The sequence below is a fragment of the Betta splendens genome, chromosome 2, assembly GCF_900634795.4.
Source record: "Betta splendens chromosome 2, fBetSpl5.4, whole genome shotgun sequence".
In the NCBI taxonomy this organism is placed as follows: Eukaryota; Metazoa; Chordata; class Actinopteri; order Anabantiformes; family Osphronemidae; genus Betta; species Betta splendens.
The window spans coordinates 16,671,847-16,696,278 of record NC_040882.2 but is presented as its reverse complement, the minus strand read 5'-3'; the positions used below and the strand labels follow the sequence as shown (position 1 = coordinate 16,696,278).

At 48.9% G+C, this 24,432-nt stretch overlaps 2 protein-coding genes across 6 annotated transcripts; one reads left to right on the top strand and one right to left on the bottom strand.

Moving 5' to 3' along the window:
- The first annotated feature begins 70 nt into the window (after positions 1-70).
- On the top strand, positions 71-3,120 carry hacd4 (3-hydroxyacyl-CoA dehydratase 4). The gene is made up of 7 exons (XM_029133183.3): positions 71-203; positions 610-716; positions 808-935; positions 1,018-1,127; positions 1,333-1,439; positions 1,679-1,798; positions 2,448-3,120. The coding sequence occupies exons 1-7, from the start codon at positions 82-84 to the stop codon at positions 2,528-2,530; spliced, it is 777 nt and encodes a 258-aa protein (XP_028989016.1). The 5' UTR covers positions 71-81; the 3' UTR covers positions 2,531-3,120.
- Positions 2,002-23,999, bottom strand: focad (focadhesin). Of its 5 annotated transcripts, none has more exons than XM_029133130.3 (44): positions 23,907-23,999; positions 21,552-21,623; positions 21,182-21,256; positions 20,919-21,073; positions 19,038-19,136; positions 16,207-16,308; positions 15,788-16,013; positions 15,412-15,621; positions 15,214-15,301; positions 14,410-14,603; positions 13,842-14,102; positions 12,544-12,648; positions 12,225-12,326; positions 12,017-12,144; positions 11,811-11,937; positions 11,602-11,736; positions 11,137-11,187; positions 10,896-10,979; positions 10,081-10,219; positions 9,749-9,937; positions 9,517-9,638; positions 9,348-9,440; positions 9,149-9,237; positions 8,870-8,911; positions 8,659-8,767; positions 8,219-8,335; positions 7,845-8,083; positions 7,684-7,773; positions 7,403-7,550; positions 7,051-7,170; positions 6,846-6,968; positions 6,695-6,772; positions 6,412-6,483; positions 6,189-6,291; positions 5,977-6,057; positions 5,713-5,841; positions 5,523-5,638; positions 5,137-5,397; positions 4,779-4,868; positions 4,517-4,694; positions 4,336-4,433; positions 3,785-4,036; positions 3,506-3,581; positions 2,002-2,847 (listed from the first exon to the last, which is right to left on the bottom strand). In XM_029133130.3, the coding sequence occupies exons 2-44, from the start codon at positions 21,603-21,605 to the stop codon at positions 2,774-2,776; spliced, it is 5,424 nt and encodes a 1,807-aa protein (XP_028988963.1). In that variant the 5' UTR covers positions 21,606-21,623; positions 23,907-23,999; the 3' UTR covers positions 2,002-2,773. The 5 variants fall into 5 exon arrangements, with proteins under 5 accessions (XP_028988963.1, XP_028988965.1, XP_028988964.1 ...); XM_029133132.3 differs by lacking the exon at positions 23,907-23,999 and adding an exon at positions 23,781-23,800; XM_029133131.3 differs by lacking the exon at positions 23,907-23,999 and adding an exon at positions 21,739-21,838.
- Positions 24,000-24,432: the final 433 nt, after the last annotated feature.

The window sequence follows — 24,432 nt, the reverse complement described above, 5'->3', positions numbered from 1 at the left end:
AGACGTCAGACCCACTTCCTACTCGCCGTTAGAAGGAAGCAGGCAGAACAAGGCGTTGCGACATCGTCCACTCCCACGAGGATGGAGCAAGAGGCCGCGCTCCGCTCGCACACAGGCCGGAGCCCAACAGGGATCAGCGTTCACCCGCTCGGACGAGGACCGCGAGGAGCCGCTCTTATCTGCAGCCGAGGGAACAAAAGCATGTGAGTATGTGGAGAGAATGAGAGGAATGTGCGAGTGATCGCTGGGGCTTAGGAACCCAGACGTCACAGAGCCGGGTTCTAGAAGAACCTGAGGCTGAGGCGCGTGTGACCGCGAACAAACTGCGGCGTTCCTTTCGGAGGGTGGGAGCTTCCTCCTGATCCGCATGAAAACACACCAGCCACTGGACGAGAGATTCCTACAGATGGTTCCATTTCATAATTATGAATATCAACAGGTGTGAATGGATTAAAAAACCTACTAGTTTATTCTATGTAAATCTGGATAAACTCATGTTTAGGCTCCCATGCCTTTAAGCCTCACTGTGAAACGGAGCAGCTCCATCAATAGATGGAGCCACTGCTTACAGCTGCGTGGCGCCTCACCCATCAGCGTTTTGTTCGTCAGGCTGAGCTTCAGACGCGTCTACATGTTCAGCTACAACCTGTTCCAGTTCTGTGGGCACACGTGGATCCTGGCCAACACCATCGCCCGGTCCCTCCGGTTCGGCCAAGGTCAGATTCCCCCCAGCGGCACGTTGACATGACAGGGAATGGGCCAGAGGGTCGAACGTACGTGACCCGGTGCGACGTGTGCCTCTTGCAGACGCCCTGGCCGACACCTTCTACTCCGTGGGCTTCGTGATGAGCCTGTGCCAGCTGCTCTCCGCCCTGGAGCTCTTCCACATCGCAGACGGGCTGGAGAAGGCCAGGCTGCTCCCTCGCTTTGTGCAGGTGCGTAGAGCAGCAGCTCGCCCCCCCCCCCCGGTGCCGGTGCCAACGGCCCGCCGGGCTGAGCGTGTCGTCTGCTCCCCAGGTCACGGAGAAGAACGTCCTGCTGGTCATGGTCATCACGCTGGAGGAGATGCAGAGCAAACCCGTCGTGTGCGTCCAGTTCTTCCTGTGGAACGTCCTGGACCTCTTACGGTGCGAAGAAGCACCCGAACTAAAGCTGCAACTTTACAAACCAGTGTCACAAACCTAACCTCTGATGCTGCAGAGGCTGGTCATCTCCCAATAACCTGTGTTTATAAAGACAGGGCTCAGCTTTTCAGACACACTGTAAACGGCTCGGATGAAATCCCGCCCTGAATCGTGTTCACGCCTGTTGTATCACACTGTGCCGTGACAGATACCCACACGAGCTGCTGTGCGTTATGGATGAACTGCCACCGGCCATGCTGTGGGCTCGATACACACTCTGGATCCCCCTGTACGTCCTGTCGGTCGTTAGCGAAGGTGAGCGGGTCGTCTCGGTATCTCCAGACCTGGGATCAGCCCAGCGGCCGTGAACACGCGCCGTGTTGTGGCGTAAGGGAAGTGGTGTGGGTGCAGGAAACGAGTTGGCAACGCAAAGGCAATGATAAAACATCAGGAAGTGTGTGAGGACAGGACGTTTAGTCGAGTGTGAAGCACTAAATAAACAGCTTCTGAGTGGAACCGAGCACTAGATCCACCAGTGTCTTTGTTCTCTTCAGGCGTCACCGTGTATCAGGCTCTGCCTCACACCGAGTCGCTGGCCTCCAGCTCCGCTCTGAACTCCACACACGTCCCCCTGCCCCTCATCCTAGTGGTCTACCTGCACGTCCTCGCTCTGGGTAAGAAGGAGTCGGCTACTGTTCAGACCGTAGAGCATCAGAACGACAGGACACTGACTGAGCCACGTCTGTGAGGAAGTAACTGCTAAAGGTTAAAAACACAATCAGAGCTGCAACACTTCACCCATCAGGTAGCAGTACTGCACATTAAACCACGGCACTGTGTGTACTGTACATGTCAATCACCAGAGCACAACAGCACGTTCAGCAGCTCCTCAGGCCATGAAATGATTTATTGAAATGAATGACCAGCGGAGGAACGAAAGCTGTGTAAATGCTAGCAGAAGATGCTGACGGCTACAGTGTAAACACGTGTGAAACACTGCACAAACACTGCCACTGCAGACACAATAGCTTCTTAGTGTGAAGCCCACGTGCCACTGAAACGGCTGAAGTGACCGGTAGGTTTGTGTTTTCACACTAATATGCTGTATAGGCTGCTGTAGGTGATCCTCTTGCAACTACAGCAGGTGTTTGGTTTGCAGGTGAATTCTGACTTTCTCTCTGATCAGTATTTAGTTTTAGTTTACAATAAGGAGCAGCTTTTAGCAGCCACATGGACAAACCCCCCCCCCCCCCCCCACCCCACGCAGACACCTGTGCACCAACTCACTGGTCCCAGCCTGTAACAGGGGTGCTGTCATTTCAGGAGCCTGTGTAACAGTCTGGCAGCTGCTGAAGGAGCGACAGGACCAACTGGAGAAATGGAGTAAGAAGATGAAAAGGCAATGACACTCAAAAAGGCCTGAACTGCACTGGACCTGATATATATAAAAAAAAAAAAGAAAAACAGAGAGACCCTGAAGCCAGAAGTCCCAAGTGGAGCTTCAGGAGCAGTTTCTATCACTGTGCGCCTCCACACGTTTGAGGAAGGTGGCAACGAAAATAAAAGATGCAGTTTGCAGGTGACAAATCTCCATATGAAGACATTCACGCCCGTCGCCATGGTAACAGCAGGCTGAAGGTAACTCTGAGCTACCAGCCACAGGTTCGGGTCCACACAGCTTTCTTCTTGAACTCAGCGGAGGACTTCAGGGCCAACAGGGCACCTGAAACACAGGGACAGAAGCTGAAGCAGCCTGGATGCACAGAGGGTGTGTGTGTGTGTGTGTGTGTGTGTGTGTGTGTGTGTGTGTGTGTGTGTGTGTGTGTGTCAGCATTTATTACTCTGGAGACACATGTTACAATAACAGTCTTAGAGCTTCCTTCACCATTGAACACTCGTTTCCCAATCAAGCATTTTGCAAAGTAATGGACACACATTTGTATACTTTGAAATCTACATGAACTACAGCATAATAAAAAGAAATCCCCTGAGTGAACCATGTTCTGATGATTAAGTTACATACCAACATTCCAGTTGGCTTCATCCTTATTGTTCATACTATTCTGAGGCCTCCCTCAGCGTGCTGCAGCTCATCCGGTCCAAACGCTCTAGTTTTGCTTTCAGGTTTCAGGCTATTTGTGAAATCTAATCTGTTTTTGTGCTGGTACTTAATGCACCACCATTTATTATGGTGACTGAACCCATCTCAGTAGAAGCTGCTCATCCAGAAAATACTGCTCTGGCTTTGAATTATGCGACCTGAAGCGTTTTGACTCAGTGCTTCACAGTTCAACTTAGATTAAGATGATGTCAAATGACTTTGTTTTTAGTAACAAAACATACATTTTAACATTTTTTCTGCTGCATGTGTTTATTTTTACCTCTGGCTGTGCTGATGGTGGAAGCTGATAGGTTTTGCTCAGGACCGTCTGTGATGCTGAACAGCCAGTCGATGAACTGGGACACACACAAACCACATGTCGTTACCATCGTACCAAAACAACCACAAAACGTCTCCATGATTCGACAGTTGCACAGATGATGTCATGGTTGTTATTCTCACATTTTGGGTAAACCTTAAGTTTAAAGCACTCCGTTCAGTGTATTGCTGTCACCTGCAGGAATGAGTGTGAACCATGGAGGTAGGAGACTCCACTGACCTTGTCCGTCTGGCTGCTCCAGGGCTCTTTGTTCAGGAGCAGAGCCAGGCTGTGGGGCATTCCCAGCAGGCACCGGGGCAAGGCTTGGTCAGTGAGCGACTCCGCGCCGTACAGACTGTGAGCTAGAGGTGACGGCCTGGAGCCCTGTTGCCATGGGAACAGCTGGGCCCTGATGCCAAGGAGGAGGGGCATGAAGTGGTCGCCCCACGAAACTACAGCCGCAGCGAAGACCTGGAACAGGAAGTCTGTCGCCTGCGGGATAAGAAAATCATATCAAAGCCCTTGAGATGAACAGGACTATTTAAAAGGGTTTCATTTTCAAGTAAAGCTGTAGTAAAAACATCAGCATGCTGCCTTTAAGCGCCTGTTGTGTTATTTTATATTCAGCTTAAAATGTAACTGCTGATTTGGATTTCTTGTAGAGGAAACACCCAACAGGCCTGGATCTGTATCCCAAACCACCTCACTGGTATTACCTTTCCTCTACGCACTGAAACAAACATGAGGTGGCCAACGTGTGCCAGCGCAGCACAGAAACCACAAGCCCGTACCAGTCTGGTGTTTCCACAGGTGACGGCCTTGGCACCATAGGCAACATTTCGGATGTGGCCCATCAGCTCCAGAAGCCACTCCATTCGCTTGGAGACGCCTGTGACCGAGAACAAACTTCTCTCAGCACTCAGCCGACGCCTCAATCGTTAAACCTCAGCATTTCCCCCTCACCCAGCTGACCTGTAATGGCGCCGGCAGCCAGGCGACACTGATACAGCGCCTGCAGGAGGAGCCAGCCGACTCTGCAGCTCGGCCAACCGCGGAGCACGCCGGCGATGATGTCGTTGAGACCCAGGAGGGGGACCCGGCCCTGAGAGGCCAGGTAGGTGAGGACGAAGCAGCTCTTCTCCATCTGAGCCTAAACACGGGGTGGAGGGTCACGACGTTGGCCTAGCTTAGCATAGGTTATTGTGTTGCTGCAAGCAGAAAGGCTCACCAGTACCTCTGTGACACGAGTGATTCGCTCAATCTCCGTGTCAGACATCTCAGAGAGACATTTGGAGATTCCCACATACAAATCCACTTCATCATCCTGAAACACATTTATTTACAATTTGAAAAAGATTTTTACTTTAAATAACAACAACATATTTAAAAGCCTCAAATAGACATTGGAAAATGGGAAAACTGATCCATGGTTCAGTTCATTACTTAATGTGTTACTGTAGCTACGTTTAAGTTTTAAGTCACCAAAGAAATCTCAATGGTTGGTAAAAGAGTCAGTATGAAATCAGAGTCAGTCAAAGTCTAGATGTTATTAAGGTGATGAAATAAGTTCACTGAAAACACTAATTCAGTACGTGGATGTGGTTGGGCAGCAGGTTGAAGAGCTTCTCGGTGGTGGAGCAGAGAAGGCTCCAGCAGCTGCTGGGGGGGTTTGGCAGGGCCATGGCCTGAGCGAGGCCCTGCAGCAGGGAGCGGCACACGGGCAAGCGCTGGGGTCGAAGCTCCTCCTGGAACTGCTGCAGGCCCAGAGTCTCCAAGTACACCTGCAGTTTGTCCTCAGCAACATGCTTCATCCACGAGCCCAGGGTCTCGTATAGATGGGCCCGGGTCTGGAGCTGACAGGAAAACATCAAATGTCAAGATCCTCAAAACCATGCTTGACTTTCTTAGACAGGACCAGATGAGCACTTAATATAAATGAAGGCCCTGAGTCACCGTAGTTCAACTCTAAACCGCTTACACTGAGGCTGTGCACGAGTGGCGGTGAAAGCCAGGAACGCAGGAGGAGAGATGCACTCTGGGAAGATTGGACTTGACTCGCTGCCAGCGCCACACACTGATGCTGGACATCTGCTCCTGTGAAGGGAGAAACATGGGAGCTTGATGCTTCCATGCAGTGACTCTGTCTGCTGTGTCGTGAGGACTCTTACCAAAGCCGAGTCTCATCAGAGGCGACAGGACAGAGCTCCAGTTGACGGGTGGGTACTGGAAACTAGCTCCAACTGATGCCAGGGAGGTCACGGCAGTCCTCACCACTTCTGGATGAGAGAGCTCTGGACCTGAGTCCACAGGAAACAGGACATATGCAGAAATTAAACAACACAAACTTAGAAATCATTATTGTATCAATGCACTGTCGTTGTCTGTGCAGCTGCCATCATTAGCCCACACAGGAAACAAACCACTATACAAACCTTTTTTTCCAGCCTCTGTGACAAAATCGATGATGGACCTGATGACACTTTTCTCTGGGAGGTAACTGAAATCCAGAGGAACTGAGAAGATGGTGGGAGACAAAAAGATATATTCTGTAATAACTCCTCCACATTTAAAAAAAAAAAGTCAAGACAGATACGAGACTTGGTGAATATTAGACAAAATGGAAACAGCAGCATCCTGGTCTTACCTGCCGTGTGACTGTGACTGGTCGACACGTGGGCCAAGTGCAGATGACCTGCCAGACACGCTGCGTTGGACTGTAAACCAATGGCTCCTGAGAACGTTATGATCTGTAGGAGCAGCAAACAAAACGGAAGAAATGTTCTTGTGCCACTAGAACTGAGGCGTTAGCTTATTGGAAGTAGGGAAAGAAAAACTAAAGGAAAGGGATAGAGAATGGCTGACGTTACCTGTGTAATAGCCCGTATGACCTCGTTGAGCCTGCTCTGCTGCTGAGAGGAAAGCTCCAACTCTCTGTTCATCTACCAGAAACAGTTTAAACACCGTCAGACAAGCATTCATTGACAAACCCTTTCTACCAAATCTACTGCACCAGAACTCTCAGTAGTAGATCTCATATAACACAAGTATTTTCACTTTACTAATAAAGACCGGGGGTTCTGTGCTCTATGTACAAAACACAAGAAAAGTTATTATTACAGGCAATAACATGAGATTGAAGTGCATTTTTACCTGGATGAGGTAACTCTCAGAACCGACTAAGGCCACCAGGCCATTGACAGCAGCCAAACGCTGCATGGTGGGACAACCCTGCAACATGAGGTGTACGTAAGTAAACGTTTAAGAGCAGCACCAGATGCAGCTGTAGCAGCAGCCTCAGTACCTCAGCGAGCAAGATCTTAATCCAAGCAGCCAGCAGTCGAGGCTGGAGGTCCTCTGCCTTGCCATGACCGGACGTCGACAGGCCGTGGACCACGAAACCTAAGGCCAGGGAGAAACCTGGGGTCTGGACACAAAAGGCACACAGTTACACCACACATCTGTAGCAGCAGGCGACCTATTACATTCACCCCCTCCAGCCTACTGACCTGCTGGCTCTCCTCAGTCAGGGTGCGCACGGTGTTCATGACCTCCTCAGCCTTGGCAGCGTCGATGAGGCTCCCACTGAACGCCGAGACCCCCACACATGCCACCGTGTACGCCAGGACCTGCAAAGATGGACGCCTACTTTTAAAATCATATTCTAAAACATCTATATGGTGACCATAGTCTTATATAGCACTGCAATGTAATTATCTCAGATTCATTTTCTTTCAGTAAAACTTTAATGTTTAATATAACAATATTAGACTGAGAGGGTCATGCTGTCATTCTATATATGGCTCAATCCACTGAAAACGAGTGAAGCCACCATTTCGGTGAAGAAGCATGTGACTGCACCTCCTGCTGCATGCGGCCCTGCCCACTGCTGTCCTGCAGCTGGGACAACAGTCTGTCCAGCGTCTGGCTGACACGCACGCATTGTTCTTTTTGTCCACTGCAGCCGAGAGCTGCCAGCACCAGACCCAGACCCAGAACGCAACCAGTACTGAGGAGGGGACAGAGAGACATCACCTGTTACAGCAACACCTGGACTGTAGGTGTCAGACTGCAAACCCTAGCTCTTAGTTGATCTTCTCACTACAGACAATTCCCATTGTACTCCAACGTGCAGCACTAACTTGTACTCCAGGTTGGGGTTGAAGGAGCACATTTCCAGAGCATCCAGAGAGTTGACCAGAAGATCTGTGTCCTTCTGAACAGAGACGTCACTGGAAGACAAAGAACCAAGTAAGTCAAGCCTCAGTCTGTCAGTGCCGGGTTACATACATACAGTAGTTACCTGAGGCGTTGGTGGTGCAGGCTGGACAGCACCATGCCCAGCGCGAGGCCAGAGTGGAACTGAACGGCCTGGGAGTCGTCGGCAGAGGGCGAGCCCGGCAGGCCGGCCTGCAGCGCCAGCAGGACCTGCCCCAGGCCGTCCCTATGCCAGACCACCAGCACCGGGACCAGCAGAGACAGCGCCAGGCTGGCACAGGAGCGAGCGATGGCGCTGGCCGTGTTCTCGCCCGAGTAGGAGCGCTGAGGAAGGACAAGGGAGAGACGGGGGCGTGTCAGGGGTGTCTGCCCGCAGCTGGGTGCGATCGTCACGCGTTCAGTCAGTGGGCCTACAGCTGCTAGTCAGAGGAAACATTAGGTCAGAAACAGGGACCTTACGTGCAGGAACCAGGGGAAAACCTGTCCTCGGGCCTTGTAGCTGCTGCTGATGATACTCAGCAGCGTGTCAGACACCATGGCCAACCAGCTGGCTGTGGGCACAAACTCCGGTCCAGCCTACGACAGCCAAGACAAGACTAATGAATGGAGTCCCAGTTTTATTTGGGGAAAAGATCTGAGCAACAAAATCAGGAACAGCTACTGCAGGTACTTTCCTTATACTTTATGGAATGACAATAGAAACAATAAAAGGAACAATTTGTGAGACATCTGTGTGACACAAATCAAGAGCAGGACCCCACAAGTCCCCTTCCTCCACTCCCTGGATTTTTAGTGTGTGGATTTGCATTGAGAGTTTGACCGTGCCACCACTAAACCGCTTTATCAAATCGGGAAGCACGGCACTGGCGGTGATGAATTGAGCTCCCTCGGTGTCTCACCCCGAGGCTGCCGTCGCTGTCAGCAGGCAGGTTGCTCTCATATTTAGCGAGGACAGCGGCCAGACCGCTCAGAGCCAAGATGGAGTTTCCCTGAACTACAGGGCTGTCCCTGAGAGGCACATGCAACACAAACACATGGGCATTAGTGCTCAGAGGAGTTTACAGACATTTATCACGAGAATTTCTATTTCAAATGCGGGAGAAGACTCACTTTGTAGCAGCTTTTATGACGTCTGTGAGCTGATCTCTGGCCCTGAGAGAGGTAAATAAAAATTTTAAATCATTCAATTTGAGGTCCTACTACTGCCCACTCACACTAAATCAGTCAATTATTTACCTAGCTCACACTACAGTCAGACGGTTGTTCATTGTTCCGATTCATCAAACGGGCAGCTCGACCAATATTTGCATCAGTTACACAGCTGCGTCATACGAAGCAGCTCTAACGGGAACTGTATTTGTAGAACAACAGTACGTGACATGTGCTCACCACAGCCAGGCACAGTGGAGCTTGTACTGCACCTCCGCTGGGTTCTCTTTGCCTTGTTTCTGCTGCATTTCCAAGTCCGCACGTCGTCCCTGGACGGAAACATGAACACAAAACCAGAGTGGTTCAAAGTGAATTGAATCAGTCTTTTTTAATACAGCTGGTCCCTAATTGACTAAAGACATGTGTGAGCTGCACCAACCTGCAGGACAGCGTGGAAAGCTCGCCTCATGAACCCTCTCCATGCTTGGGGTAGGAGCAGAGCTCGGTGCCACTCAGACGGCTGAATGTTCACCTGCGACAGTGACAATCTTTTAGTTTTACGGCTGGTAAAATGTGCAACATGCATCCCGATAGAGGTTGACACGCACTTCGTGAATGAGGGCCGTCAGGATCTGCTGGTAGCTGCGGCTGCGGCTGATGAGGAGGCGATCGATCGCTTTCCCATCACGGTCCGTTTGTGCGGGTATCTCATAACAGTGCAGCAATCCAGCTGCAAACACACACAGCTGTAAACTCGACCCCATGACTCTTTGAGGATTAGAACTGACTGGACTAAAAGTACAGACCATACTTCTTCTCAAACATAAAGCATATCATCACCTGCCAGTCCAGGCTTTAGCCCGGGCTGCTTGTTTTTCTCGTATGTCTTCAGCATGAAGGATGGGATTCCAGCCACCGTCTTCCCCTGGTCTGAACGCAGGTTCCCACCCCTCAGGGCAGAGAAGTACACCCCCCTCGGCATCTGACTCATCTCCTGCTTCACCAGCGACGTTAGGAGGAGCTCAAATGCTAAGAAGAACGACCAGGTGTGTAAAGCTACAGCTGGACCTTCATGCTGTCTACTGAGCTTATTAAAAGGTGATCCGCTGCTGGTCCAGCTGAACACACCATTATGAAATACAGTCTTTGTCCACATGATGAGCCACATTCACCTGGCAGAACGGTTATGGGAGTGAGAGACAACAGCTTCACATAAGATGAACCTGGGACAGACAGGTCCTTCGCCTCCTCCTCCTCCTCCTCCCTCTGCTCATCGCTTTTATCTTGGGAAGGTTTTGCAGGTGGTCTGGCCTAAAGAGAAAAACACGCAGAACAACAAGCATGATGCTCTCAGGACAACGAGCTAAATGTGTAAAAGGCGTCAGTTGACCATACTGTTGTAGTGATTCAGGTACAGCACGAGTCTATAAAGTGAACCCTGGTGGTATAAAGCCATGATCACACTTTACTTCCTGGATTTTATTATTTTAGAGACATACTTTACTGATTCACTGAGGAAAATGGTTTTGTTGGTGAGCTGCCTGACTGTTTGCAACAGTGCTGAGAGGGTTTTAAAGGCTTGTCCAAAAAACCTGGACATGTACAGTAGGAAGGGCAAAGAATCAATGCCAAATGAGCTGCTGCTGCTGGCAGGAAAGTACAGTTGTTGGACAGCTGCCAGACAGGAGATGATGGTGCTGCTCATTTTATATGACACTTTATTAGAGCAGTTAGGTTTTTATGGGATTCTACCATACGCACCATTACTGTTTAATTATGACACTTAATTCTTTAACACTGCTCTATTGAAGTTTGAGGATTTCCGATCAATATCCAAACTTTTATAGTGTGACTGGCAGTAAAGTGCAGTGAGCAACGCTAACGATCAAACATCCATTCTGCCCAGGTCTCTGAAGGTTCTGACCACTATCAGGCCTTCATTTACAGTAAAGTCAAGTTTCAGACTGGTCGAGGTTGTGGAGCTTACAGCCTCAGGAAGGAAAGTTATTGTGTGGGCCGCTTCGGGAAAGTTTGCCAAAGCCTTGTAACCACAGCTGGCCACGCCTGGATCCTGTCAAACACACATACACACACACACACACACACACAGACACACACACACACAGTTAAAATGTTTTTATGAAGTGTTACAAAAATATTTCCAATTAAAGGGACGTGTTTAAAGAGCGCATAGAAAGACACACATCAGGTATCATCAGCACACAGACCTTGCTCACAGCGTATTTCCACAGAAACGCGACCACCTCCTCTTTCAGATTCTGGGGATAAACAAAGTAAATGGGAATAAAACTTAAATAACTTTTTGGTTGGACATTAGACAATGTGAAGTCCAGATTTCGCTGGGTTTTGGACGGTTAAATATTTAGAACATCACATAACTAATGATCAGTCAGAAGCACATTTTTGGTGAGTTACTTGAGCAGGCTGCTGTCAAAAGCAGATTAGCTGAGCCTGGTTCAGCATAAACACTAGATTCACGAGAAAACGTCAACTGGCCTCTGTACGGATCCAAACCCAGGGACAAACAGCAAACCTGTTTTCTTCCCATCGTATTCAACTGCTTTTTATCAAGAACCTACGAAGATTTAATCCTAATTTGTGCTGGTTTCCACAAATCAGAGAGCGGAACAAAGTTCTGACTGTGTCACACAATAAACACACGTTTCATGTACCTCATAGTCCTCTGATTTGACGGTGAGCTGAGGAACCAGCGCCAGCAGCTCAGCTATGGCTTGGACCATCAGCGGACGGGAGTCACCGCTGAGCTCAGGACCCACACTCCTCCACGTAGAGATAATGTCCACCACCTGCAAAAGCACGTGTGTTTCTCAGTGGCTGCGTTGACTGAGCACCCAGTAAATGCTGTGTTGGCGTGTAGGACCTCAGCCTGACACAGTCCCCGTAGTCCTTGCAGGGCGAGAGCAGCAGGAATGGCCACATCTGGTCGGGTGCACTGCTTCAGAGTGAGCGTGATGGCAGCCAGCATGTCCCCTCCATGCTGGTAAGGCCTGACACACAAACACATCATGTCACATGCCATCATGGAGGACATGTGGTTTCTGTGCCCAGAGACTGAACCTACAGCACCTCTCTGTGCAGATATCTCTGATACAGGCAGCCCTGGCCAGGACCTGCTCCCACTGGGCGTCCCTCCCCATCACCACACTGCTGCCATGTTGACCTAACAGACGCTGCAGCTCTGGATAGACTCGATCCTAACAGGAGGGAACGAGCAAAGCATAAGTAATACGTGGGAGAATTATGGTTATGATTGCGATGATGTCTTATTTCAGACCTGTTTCTTCCAGAGGGCGGTCATGAGCCGCATTGCCACAGCTCTCAGCTTGGGGGCAGCGGCCAGCATGTGGAGAGTCTGCAGAACCACTGGGACACAGAGCTGGAACATGAAGGCACATGGAGCACGTTAACGGCCCAACGGCCTAATCAGAGCTGTCTGCGTATTCATTACTAATAATAAGAATGACAAGCTTCAAAAAGAATGCAGTGACAGAAGTGATGGGGGAGATCCTAACAGTGATTAGCGCACGCAGCCGTTTCTATTACATCAATAAACTCATAATGAAGCTGGACAGGAGGCTGGAGGTGCCTGGTACCTTATGGGTCCCGAGGTTTGGCAGGCAGTTCAGCACAGCATGAGCCAGGCCGGGATTCTGTTCCTTTCCCAGTCTGAACAACAGAACAGGGATGAGGGAGGGGACCTGCAGACACAAACACACACAGACACACGCATTGAATAAATCTGTCTGAACCGATCACGCTGCACTGGCAAATTTGAGGACTCTACCACTGGAAAATAGCACATTCACCACATGTTTTCCTTCAGCGGACCAGGGGGGGGAGCTGTGGAGATGGGATCAGATTAGGAGCTGCCCCGCCTGGGACGATGATGGTCCAGGACGTGTCACGAGCGACTAAACACACACAACCTTGTTTCAATCTTGTTTGAGTCGAAGTTAAAGAGTAAAGAGGGTGACGTGACACAGAGTTAACGCCTTCTCATTCCTTTTACTGCTGAGGTCAAAACTAAAAGCTAGTCCTTGAACACTACTCTGTGGTGTGGCCGTTATTAGCGCCCGTTCATGCCCTGCACCTGTAGGGGGAGAAGGGGCACAGAGCAGAAGAGTGTGTTGGCAATCCTAAACCATGACTTTACATCAAATCTGCTCCTTCCCTCCACCTCCTTCACATCCGCACGGCGCTTATTTTTGCCATTACTCTCACCACCTGTCGCAAAAGGACGACGAAAAACTACAAGGTCCTGTGAGTTTGAAGCGTCTTTAAGCGACCAGATGTGAGCTGCTGTGGTGAGCTAAGAAGACGACTCAGAACGGCCATAACCGTCCACCAACACCTCAAACGGCCGCCACGAACGCCACTCGGGGAGTAATTAGAACAGCGAGGGAACGTCTAATGAGTCCAGTAAAGGGACATATAACGCCGCATATAACGCCGTGTGATAGTTCATATCATCCTCCGGAGGGAGCGACTCGTTTCATAGTCCCACAGCATCAGACAGATGTCCGTCCGTTTAAACTGCTCCTTTATAAACAGCCTAAAATCCAGCAGCTAAAGGCAAGAGAGGATCCGATTTAAAGCCAGTTTCAACAGCAAATTATATATAAAACAAATACAAAATAAGGTACATATTATAAATTAAAGAAAAAAACTCAAGAGCTGACTCTACATATATTATCACAGCTTCTGCCTGGTTTTACTCACCAACATTAAATCGTATCCCTAAGATGCCGGTTTAAAAAAATAAAAAAGGACAACCTGTGCCTGTACATTAGATGTGGATGAAAGTGCTTGTTTTGTATCTATTTCAGTCTAAACTGAACCCCCTCCGCTCGGGAGCCTCCGTGTGCTGAGCTGAGACATGCGGATCATCTACCTGGCACGGATCCGCGGCGGCGATGGCTTGGCTCGCCGTCAGGGCCAGCTGGCAGACGTCGTCCTGACCCGCGATAATGAGATGGGTCACAATGAGGGTGAGGGAGCACGGCAGACGCTGGCTGGCTGACAGCGCCGAGCGGATCGACAGCAGCCAGTCGGCGGCCGCCGCTGGATCGTCTGCCGCTCTGTGCAGGGTGGACAGAGCCACGCTGAGCTCGGCGTACCAGGGACTGAGGGGAAGGGCCAGCAGCGGATCAGCCTGATGAGCAGACAGATGCAAAGTTAAACAAGCAGAGATTATTGTCTTTTCCAGCCAAAAATATACCATAAGCACACTTAAATGACAAGTGTCAGTTTATTAGATAAACCACTAAGTCCGTCCAACAGTCCTGCAATAAATCCTCCCTCCTACTTCTGCTCCAACTGTTTTACACAAATCATTGTGGAGCCCGTTGACTGTGTTATACAGGGAGCAGCTTAGTCCACCTTCACTGAAGTAAACAGGGAGGACAGAAACACTGCTATCTCTATTTAAATGCACCCATTCATGCCAACGCCAGCTTTACCCGTCGAGGTCCGTCCCTCGGCCTGCTGATGCTCTGGAGCAGGCGTTGGGTCAGGTTCTGGTTGAGCATGTGTGTCCTCCGGTCAGTCAGCGGCTCCGTGAGGTCGGACCACGACCGAAGCTGCAGCACAGGGAGAACTAGAACCGGGCTCAACCAGGGGCACAGCTCACCCCGCTCAGGGGTCAAACTGAGAGCTGAGAAGAGACGAAGAGACGGGGGAAAAAAAGAGACGGACAAAAATAGATTACAGAGGAAAATAGATCCACGTGAACTGATAATACTGTGATGAAACATACTGCAGGAAAAATAGATATGTTCAAACGTAGTGTATGTAAAGTACAACCTGTGTGTAGACTGTATCAGTCCAGGTAACACGGTTCACTTTGTCCAGTTATCAATTTCACACACGTGGAGCACATTTCTAGAAAGCATAAGCCTTTTACACATTGTGTTTGGAGAACGCTGGAACTTTTTGATTCAGTAGAAGATTGGCTGTCACTTGTAAAGTTTAAATTATATCAAATATGGGAGGGAAAGCTTGGTTTTGTTTGGCCATTTTACGTTCTAAGTAACTATAAATGACAGGTCCCTCTCTGTAACTGGAAAGACATATACACACAGTAATAGCAGCTGTGGTGGCCATGAACTGTATGTACACAGTAGCTGATTGGCTTAGATTAGAATAAAAAAACAGAATTGGAGGGGGAGCTCGGCTGCACGTGCTCCCGGAGCCCGTGAATCAGCATCTTTGCCTGTGTAAATACTCCAACTGCTGTTTCAACAGCCTGTTGTGTGAACATTTACCCAGATGGAGCAGGCTGGTCTGCTGAGCTGCAGGGGCGTCTAGCAGGAGCAGGGCAACACCCATTATCAGTTCATCCACTGGCAGCTCCTAAAGACAGTGATCGAACACACAACGTAGCATGGAGTAACAAAAGCAAAAAAAAAAAAAATCCATTTACACACAGTGATGATCTAATCTTGCGAAAGGTGCTGCGTCACCTGTCGGCAGCTGGGCAGGAGCTGCTGCATGAGGCTGAGGAGCGGTCGGCAGTCTCCGTTCAGCTGGAGGCAGCGGTGGCAGGCGCAGAGCAGCTGTAGGAGCAGCTCGGCCCGCTCCTTCCGCCAGGACGCCTCGGGGGCCTGGAGGAGACCCTGGAGGAGCGCGTCAACAAACCCACACAGCTCCAGGACGGCCTCCACGCTGTCCACCTGTGGGCACAGAGGTACTGACATGACTGAGACCAGAGCGAAGGCCAGGAGCTAGTACACAGGCCTCCTGTAAGTTAAATGCATCACTTTCATAGGGTTTGGGCTACAATGGCCCTAATTACAGCTAATGGCATTGACCTGTCATGGAATCACGGTTCTCTGTCACCTGCATGTGTGGAAGCATCTGGCAGAGACAGCGCAGGAGGCCGTCAGACACCGCGGAGCTCTCTCCCCTGTCCTCCGCCCGGACGACCGCTCCGGCGCCGGGACGCGAAGGCAGCAGCGCCCTGAGCAGGCTGTGTCTGAGCAGGGCGTGCTGGGGCTGCCTCCGAGGCTCACAGTACAGGTACCGCAGGAAGGGAGCCAGCATGGTGATGTAGGCTGGCTCATGCCTGCGCGTATTCACACAAACATGTCAGAACTACGAGTGAGAGGACCGGCGTAATGATCAGAAAGGCCAGAATGGATAAATGCTCCAGTACACATGGTACTGTATGCATCTGTATGTTTTACTGCATGATAAGAGCAGAAAGAGCGACTCGGCACGTGGGGCTTTTTCATTTCAGACGCTGTGGCCATGCTGACCTGTCAGCAGCCTGCTGAATGAAGTCATCAATCTCCAGCAGCAGAGCCGGCCAGCAGTCCCCCCGGTTCTCCAGCGCTGTGATGTATGGGTGAGGGTTGCTCCTGTAACACGGCAGGAAGAGAGCGAGGCTATTGGACTGGAAATCACCAATTATTTCAGGATTCGTTCATAAATACAGCGGAGCGGATGTTTGGTGGAATGCATCCAATAGTTTAACATATTTCACAAGATAAAATAGGAAAATACAGTAGACATTCTGCAGTTTTTCGCTTTGTAATGAGAGTTGAGCAGAACGTGCGACCTGCAGGAACCCAGGATGCTGCGGTTTGATGGCGCTGCAGCCACCTGTCCCCCAAAGCGCCCCCTCCTTTGAACCCTCACCTGTGCAGGGTCGGAGCCTGCTACTCTGGGTGTGTCCTGTGACATGTCACTGCCGGGTGAAGTCAGAGCGTGAAACTTGACACCGGACGCGGCAGTAAAAGCCCCTTTCAGCCAGGACGCTCGCTAATCTCAGCAGACCTCTGTAGCTCCGGGCCAACTCTGTGATCTCAGCAGCTACCAGAGGTCAACACGCATCGCAGTTGTGCTGCACAGATGTCGTGTGACTAACATTGTTACCATGTTCCTCTAGTGGAGTAATCTTTAATGATGAGAAAAAAACCACATAAGATTACCTGTTCCCCATGTTTATGTTTAGAACACATTCATCTGAGCTTCCTCACTAACATGGGGTCTTTCCACCGTGTCCTGTCCTAAACAATAAGCATCCTCCAACAGACACTAAGTCCAGACAACACCTTGGGGTCAACTCCAAGGTGAAGTCTCTGTGCATTGTTAAGTCCAGTCAGCCGACAGGCCACAGGTTAAACCAACAGGGTTGATGTGTGGGGGTCCACTTAACAATTAGTTCATCATCAGTCATCACATTTCTAAAAGCAGGACGGAAGTGCGGTGTCTGAGCCTGTCTCCCACTTTAACAGACTCCTGAGAGGCCAGACAGAGACCCACCACCCCCCACCCCCCATCCACCACACTGCCCACTCCCCCCAGTCTTCACATGTTGTAATCTGTCTGACCATCTCTGTCACCCCTCCTCAGGTTCCCTGTGGCCATCTCCACACCCTCAGCTTTAACTCAGCTTCCATCCATCAGCCTCTCACGCCTGCTCCACATGTATGGGCTTCCACACGAACCAGAGGTAGGAAGTCGAGACAAAGACCTTCCTCCTTCTCCGTCAACTCCAAGTTCACAGATAAGTATAAGTCTGGACAAACAAATGGGCTAGAAAGGTTGAAGGGTTCTGGAGATGAACCAGTCTTAGACCTGATGTACTATATGAAAGCACCCTTAAATTACTCTAGGAATACTTATCTCAATACTCGTCAAGACAAGCGTGGATGGTGTCTGGTAAAAATCAGAGCTTACGCTTGACAACTGCTATTTCTGCCTAATTAATTGTAATAATTACCACTTTTTGAGTGTATGCTTCAACCAACTAGTAAAGTGTTTTGAATTCATGCATGAGCCCAACTCAATGTTTCTCTATGCAGACACGAGGACACAGTGACACCGCAACATCAGTTCGTCCTCGCGTCACCGGTCCCTCTGACCAGCGATCAACCTGTCAAGTAAGGCACAGGCCCTGACACACGTCCATGCTGTTTTGTTATATATAGACCATTCCTTTAAGGAAAAGCAGCCAACAGAGGCACTGGATATCATGAAATATAAAGACAAAGCATGAGGGAGCAAACAGGTCCCCCTAGATGTCACTTGTAATGGATACAAGCTTGATGCTGAAGTTACTCTTGAAAAATCAAAGTCTTTTGCACCATGATCACGTCATTGTACCTGAGCAGACAGTAGAGCATGTGGGAAACCCTGCAGGGGACAGCCGGCCTACACTGCAATCCTACAGCCAGATTAACATCATCATGAGAAATGAGCTGGTGTGGCGGACGGAGCTGTGAACTCGCCCCGATCCTGCTGGGGGCTGGAGTGGCTCAGAGTCTCGGTGGCAGATTGCACAGGGCAGCGGCGAGCAGACGGCCGACAATGGGCACCAGTATGCATCCTCCATTAATCCAGCAGCATTTACAGTTACCCAGCAGTGCCAGGTACAAGGACCAATGGCTGGCCAGGCTGCCCGGCCAATGGCGCCACCCTGCTGCCCCCAACGCATTCATCTTCTCACCGGGGAGGATCGGGCCGCCAGACAGACTCAGACAGCAGAGACAGCAAGCAAGACAGAGTGAGAAAGAAAAGGACAATGGGGAGCGGGGAGCAAGGAGGGATAGAGATGTGGAGGAAGAGAGGTGAGGAGGGAGTAAGATGAAAAAAAAAGAGGGAAGCGCAACAAATGTAGGGAAAGAAAGAAAACATGAGGGGAAAAAGGGAAAAGAAACAAAGCAGCTCAGACTTTTTATCACCCAGTGTAAGTGATTAAAGAGGCCCCAGGATCTTGGCAGAAGTGCAGATTTAAAAGGGGGGGTGGGGTTGGGGCAGCACTACACAGGATACAGCCTGGAGATACAGTCTGGGGAGATTCTCCTTCATCCAGGCGAAGTCTTAATAACAGGACCACTTCACACATCCACCCAAGGGGCCTTGATGGGGGTACGAGGGGAGCCCGATGCATCTGCTCACCGTTGTAGAGCAGGTGTCAAGTCAAATCAACACGGAGGATGAATGTGTGGTCTCCACCTAACGCTACATGGATGAAATGCTCTGACCTACAGACGCCACGACTCCGCTTCCTGACAGACGATCCCACGGCTCATTTCCCTCTATGTGAAGCGCTCAGCTGTTTGAGGCGACGTGTGAACTTCACCTGATGGAGTACGGACAGGCAAAGTGCGCCTCCGGGTCCCTCCGGTCGGCCTGCATCTGCAGCATCCGCCCAATAACCTTCATCAGCCCCTGGACGTTCCTGGAAAGAAACCAGGACACAGGGGGTCTCATCAGCCACAACACATTGAGCAAACTGAAGAAGGGGCTGTTAATTTAGTATGAGTCTGAGCTCTAAAGACAAATGCTACAGTTTGTGCCCAGTGTTCCGACATTGTCTCCTTCACAACACGTTACACTTAACAATGACAGTGATGCCTGTGAACGCAAACCAAAGAGCTGAGAGGCTCCATGAAGCTGCTGATCACATGACCTGCTGATAATCCTCTGACATTTCACCGTTGTGATTACACTTCCTGCCATTACTAATGTGAGCGATTCTTAATATAAATTGACTTTGTGCAGACTTTAAGCCAAATGTTAATTACGTTTGAAGGAAAATGTTTGCTAGAGCAGCTTTGCTGTTTCTTGACACTACTGAGGAAAAAAAAGGTCACTTTATGTGTACGGCGACTGTACATTTTCCATAAAACCTGGATCCTATAGGACAGAAAAGGTCACGCTGTAATGAGGCTTGCAGCTCCTTATGTGACGGTTTAGACGTGAGGACAAATAACAGATGACAGAGAGGGCAATGTGTCTGTCAGAAAGAAAGGAGTAAACTCTAAAATGTGGATGAGTCATGCAGTTTTATATCATTGGAAGAAAACAGTAACTGCCTCATGATGAATGAACACAGTGTAACACAGGAAAAGGTTCAATGTGCAGGGTGGGGGCAGAGCTCACGCCACCTCTACTGCCCAGCAATAATTAGAGCTGCGACTCCATGCTGCTCTTCTGCAAACTCTTGTCCCTCTGTAATCTGGCTCGGGTTTAAACTCAGAGTGAGCCTGGACTCCCGGCGGTGCAGGTTTTGCCTCGTACGCCTGTCTGACTCCCTCTCACCTCCCTAGCACCGCTCTGGAATTTGCTTTTTCCCTTTGTCCTGTTGAATTTGCAGGTCTATTAACAGAACACATCCCATAATTATCTGATAGTTAACATGCCATCCACAACAATGAGCCAAATTACAGAGCAGAACAGTGGGGATTTCATTCCTTACCTCCCCCTGTAATGTTAATCCAACCTGAATGAAAACTTTTTAAAAGCAGTCTTTCCCCCTTAAGTCAGTTTGTCTTGTCTTGCCGGTTCCTGTCGCCCTAAAGCCTCTCTGTTGAGGCTTAAGACAACTTTGGTTGCGACAGATACGTGATACATTAATCATCTGCACAAAACGCGCAAGCACCTATGAAAAGAATCACTACATACATGAGTAATGATACACACAATGAAGGTGTAGTGAACACAAAGTCTGTTGACAACTGTCAGAATATTTGCATTGTGAGGAGCTTTACAGAGGACAGGAATGTAAAATGCATCAGAACAGCCAAATATACAAACCTTGTACAATACAATAAAATTACTAAAATCTAAAATCCAGATTTTTAACATTGCTTGACCCCACAATAAAATGAGAGAGAGAGGAGAAACAGAATGGTCACAAAAAATCCACAAGTCATAAAGAGGAAGTTAGATAAGGATTTAAACAAACTAACAAAGCACAGAACTTATTTGTACTAAATTAAAAATAAAGAAATAGTTTTAACTGTATTTCATGTTTTAACTTAAAAATGAATGTTATTAACATTAGGAGGAATGATGTAAGATACAACTTCTTGTAATTTGGAAATATCTCTTGGACTGTACAATAATTTCAGCAAACCAAAATAAAAAGGTGAGAATAAACTGCTAGAGGCATCTGAGGCTTTACATAGCATGAGTTCAGAAAGAAGGGCACATCGCCCTCAAACCTCTGCATGCGTACCTGGCAGACGGCAGGAGGTTCAGGACGCTGTTGAGGACGTGGTGCAGGTCGGCGTGGCCCTGATCCACCAGCAGCACCACGGCGTCGCAGCAGGCCGAGCGTACCGGCGCGCAGTCGCTGCAGCACTGCTGCCAAAGGGCCTCCAGCGCCGGGCCCTGGGTCACACACAGGACACAGTGTTTACAGACGGGTCGGGTTTGCAGCAGAGGCAAAGTTCACCGACCCCCGCCTGCAGGCCAAACGCTGTGCTACGACCCGCTCACCTGTGTGGAGATCTGGGTTATTTGTCCAGTTTGGCCTTTCTCCTTCAGCACAGCGGCAACGAGGTTCCTCACCGTCTGGAGAAGTGAAAACATGCCTGTGTGTCACATGCTGAGATCTCATAGACATCTACATAGAGACAGTCCTAGACAGAGAACGGGGGCTGGGGTCCTCCATGACCCCCTCTTCTGGGGACTGCAAGCCACGTGAAGGGATGACAGTAACATTATGACTCCTATTAACAACACTGGAGTACACATAGACTGTAACAACACTGTGGTCGTGCTGTAGGAGCAAAATCAAATGAGTCAGGTAGAAATATCACCACAGGCAAAATGGGGGAATGGGGATATAGCTTGTAGTGCATCTTACCTGAGCTTGTATGATGGGGCTGGGAAACTCAAGCTTCACTTTCAAACCCTCCATTATGGCCGCTGCTCATACCTGAGGAGGAAACAGATAGAGTTTCCTCAGCAAAGCTTTAACCAAACAGAGTCAGGAACACTGAATATCACACATAATTAATTCTCCCATCAGTGGCCTTTGAAACAAAAGTCACCTGTTACCTCCCAGGGCTGAGGTTCCAGGGAGGAGAAGTCCTTGGAGGCATTCAGAGACATCTTTGAAAGCCGACTCCCTGACGTTATCAAAGTGATGCCCTACAGCAGCATAACTTTCCATTAAATGAGTCATTGGTCCTGTGAACACCAGCTCTCCCCGGGTCTCTAACGCGAGACTGATAAGCGGGTACGAGGCCTGATAGGATGTGGTGCTGCTGTTTGAGGACCTCGGTGTGTATTCAAAGCACAGCTAAAACACACACGGTCACTTTCCAGCCTCTGTCTGTGCTACAGCACGAACCCAGCGACGTTGCAAACGTGAGCCCCGCGTGGCGGCACCCTGCGCTCCCCCTCCCTCGCTGTTGTGTGACAGATAAGCCAGCCTGCGGTGCTGACCACCACCACCCTGCTGCTGCTGCACACGCCGCACTGGCTCCCGCTCGGCCTGATGACCACATGGACAGGTAAGCACGGCACCCGCTAACAGAACGCTACAGCCTGGGCCGACCGGCGCCAGGCTCGGTCCAACGCTCATTTAGGGCTTTTACAGGAAATGGAGCCATTAAACGTAACACATCTGTGCGTGAAGCCTTTAAAGCAGGGGCTCTGTAGCTTCAGCTGTGAATGAATTAATCACGCGAGAGGTTTGACAGAATTTAATTAATAGAAAGAATGGACACACTGCTGTCAGTAATATGTTTCAGCCGGTCATTCTAATTGTGGCTTCCCGTCTAATATAAGTGATCAGACAAAACTTTTAAAAGGTTTGTCCATCAAACTGTTCCGGCTGTTTCTACGGCATATTTACGTTAGCGCAAAACAATATAGGCCGGTCTGTACTGCAAGGTCTGCATTAGCAATACAAGTGAGGACAATGTATGAAGCGAGTTGAGCCAACAGCGCTTTAGAAATGCCACCACTGAGGCTTTACTGTGTGATGCTGGCTGCTGGAAAGAGCACATGCTGGACACTGTGTGGGATTTCTGACAGAGGTTTGGGTGTTTCTGTCAAACACACACATGCTTTAAGCCAAATAAACACCAATTATTGACTATTATTTTCTATTATGAGAAGGCAAGGTATTATTTTGCTACTGTATAGCTCAAGCTGCATATTGGAGGAATAAGTACGACTGCAAACTCAGGGACGTGACTATTTTTAATATTTATAAGGTCTCAACCTTTCTAATAGAAAATAGAGAGATGCTGTATGCAGATGACGCAATAAATAATAGTCTTAGAGTACAGTACAGTACAGTACAGTAAATCAGGTAAAGAAATGATTAATCTTAATTCCTCTCACAACTGTCAGATATTTGCATGAAAAACAAGACAAGACACAGTTATTTTCTACAGCGAATCATGATGACTGACAAATGCAGTTTCGCCCCTCAAAAGTGCTGCCATTCAAGGCCATGTGGCTGCACGTGCAGCAGGAGAACCAACAACTGGACTGCACTGCGCCGTTTAGGGTTACTGATTAAGACCAGTGCAGCTTTATTTGCAGTCAGCAGTTATTTAGTGAAAGAGCTTAGACAATACACAGGAACGCATAGAAACACGCTGTGTAAAAATGCCTGAAAAAATGTCCTTTAGAGGTGATGTCAGGATCACATTAAAGTGTAGTACTGTGTGCTTCATACTTTTACCCATAGCATGTTAGTGGTCCAGTTCAACGCGTGTTGATTCATCACCCCACGCACTATTATGATTCATGACACGCGTAATTACAGGCATTCTGATGATCCACGCCGCAGCTGTGACGTCACCAAAACGAGGCCGTCCACGGTCAGAATTCAAATATGGGTTTGCTGCACAGCAGATTCTCAAGCTAATGGTGGCCGTGATGCTTGGATACGCACCGCGCATGCTACAGTAGTTACAGGGGAGCAAAAGCACACATTTGTATTTAATAAGCAATCAGACACCCAGAACCACCTGTAATGACTGTAACTGCACTGAAAGCCGGCAAACTAAAGTAGCTGAACTTGCTAATAGTACAGTACGACTGAGTTAGTAACACTGAGCTAACGATAACTCACTGGCTCTGCGTACAACATATGACGACATGTGGACTCACAGAGTCACACAGCAGCATCGGTGAAGCACATTTGCCTTTCAATCACACATTAATAAAAGTTACACTTATGCTACTGGTCAGACTTTACCTCGTTCATGCAGCGTCGCGCGAACTCACGACTACGGTGAGCGCCGAGGGCCAAACCTGACAAGCGCCTCAGCGCGCAACGTCGTCTACACAGCAATAGATTAAAAACTCAGCAATGACGCTTTAAATGTTCACAAATATGTACCAACGCTGGTTAATGGTCTGTTTGTGAGTTTAATGCTGTTAAACAGAACAAGGATGGCATTAGCAAGTTAAGTCTAATAAACGGTTTTGTTAAAAAATAATCACAGTTCAGAATGCAATGAAGTTCTTACGGGTAATTAAGTGAAAAAAAGAGAAAGAAAGCGAGGAAATCTAGAAATCTCATACGTAAGCTAACAAAAGAAAAAAATATCTAACATGCATCACACATTAATAATTTTGACAATTTAAATTGTATTGTTTTATTGGATGGCAAACTTAACTAATACTCTTGTGCTTATCGGGCTTTTTGTTGTGGATTTTGTATGGGTTCAATGCACTGTATACTGTAGGTTTCACTGTTTTTCTAATAACTAATAAAAGTG

Bases quoted from the DNA above. Each gene is read 5' to 3' on its own strand.
- focad (XM_029133130.3), bottom strand. From the start codon at position 21,605: ATGGAGGGTTTGAAAGTGAAGCTTGAGTTTCCCAGCCCCATCATACAA. The intron at 14,103-14,409 runs GTAAAGCTGGCG...TCTGCTCATCAG, and splicing joins CGAGGGACGGACCTCGACGG to GCTGATCCGCTGCTGGCCCT. The intron at 12,327-12,543 runs GTACCAGGCACC...TTCATGTTCCAG, and splicing joins CAAACCTCGGGACCCATAAG to CTCTGTGTCCCAGTGGTTCT.
- hacd4 (XM_029133183.3), top strand. From the start codon at position 82: ATGGAGCAAGAGGCCGCGCTCCGCTCGCACACAGGCCGGAGCCCAACA. The intron at 1,440-1,678 runs GTGAGCGGGTCG...TGTTCTCTTCAG, and splicing joins CCTGTCGGTCGTTAGCGAAG to GCGTCACCGTGTATCAGGCT. The intron at 1,799-2,447 runs GTAAGAAGGAGT...CTGTCATTTCAG, and splicing joins CCTGCACGTCCTCGCTCTGG to GAGCCTGTGTAACAGTCTGG.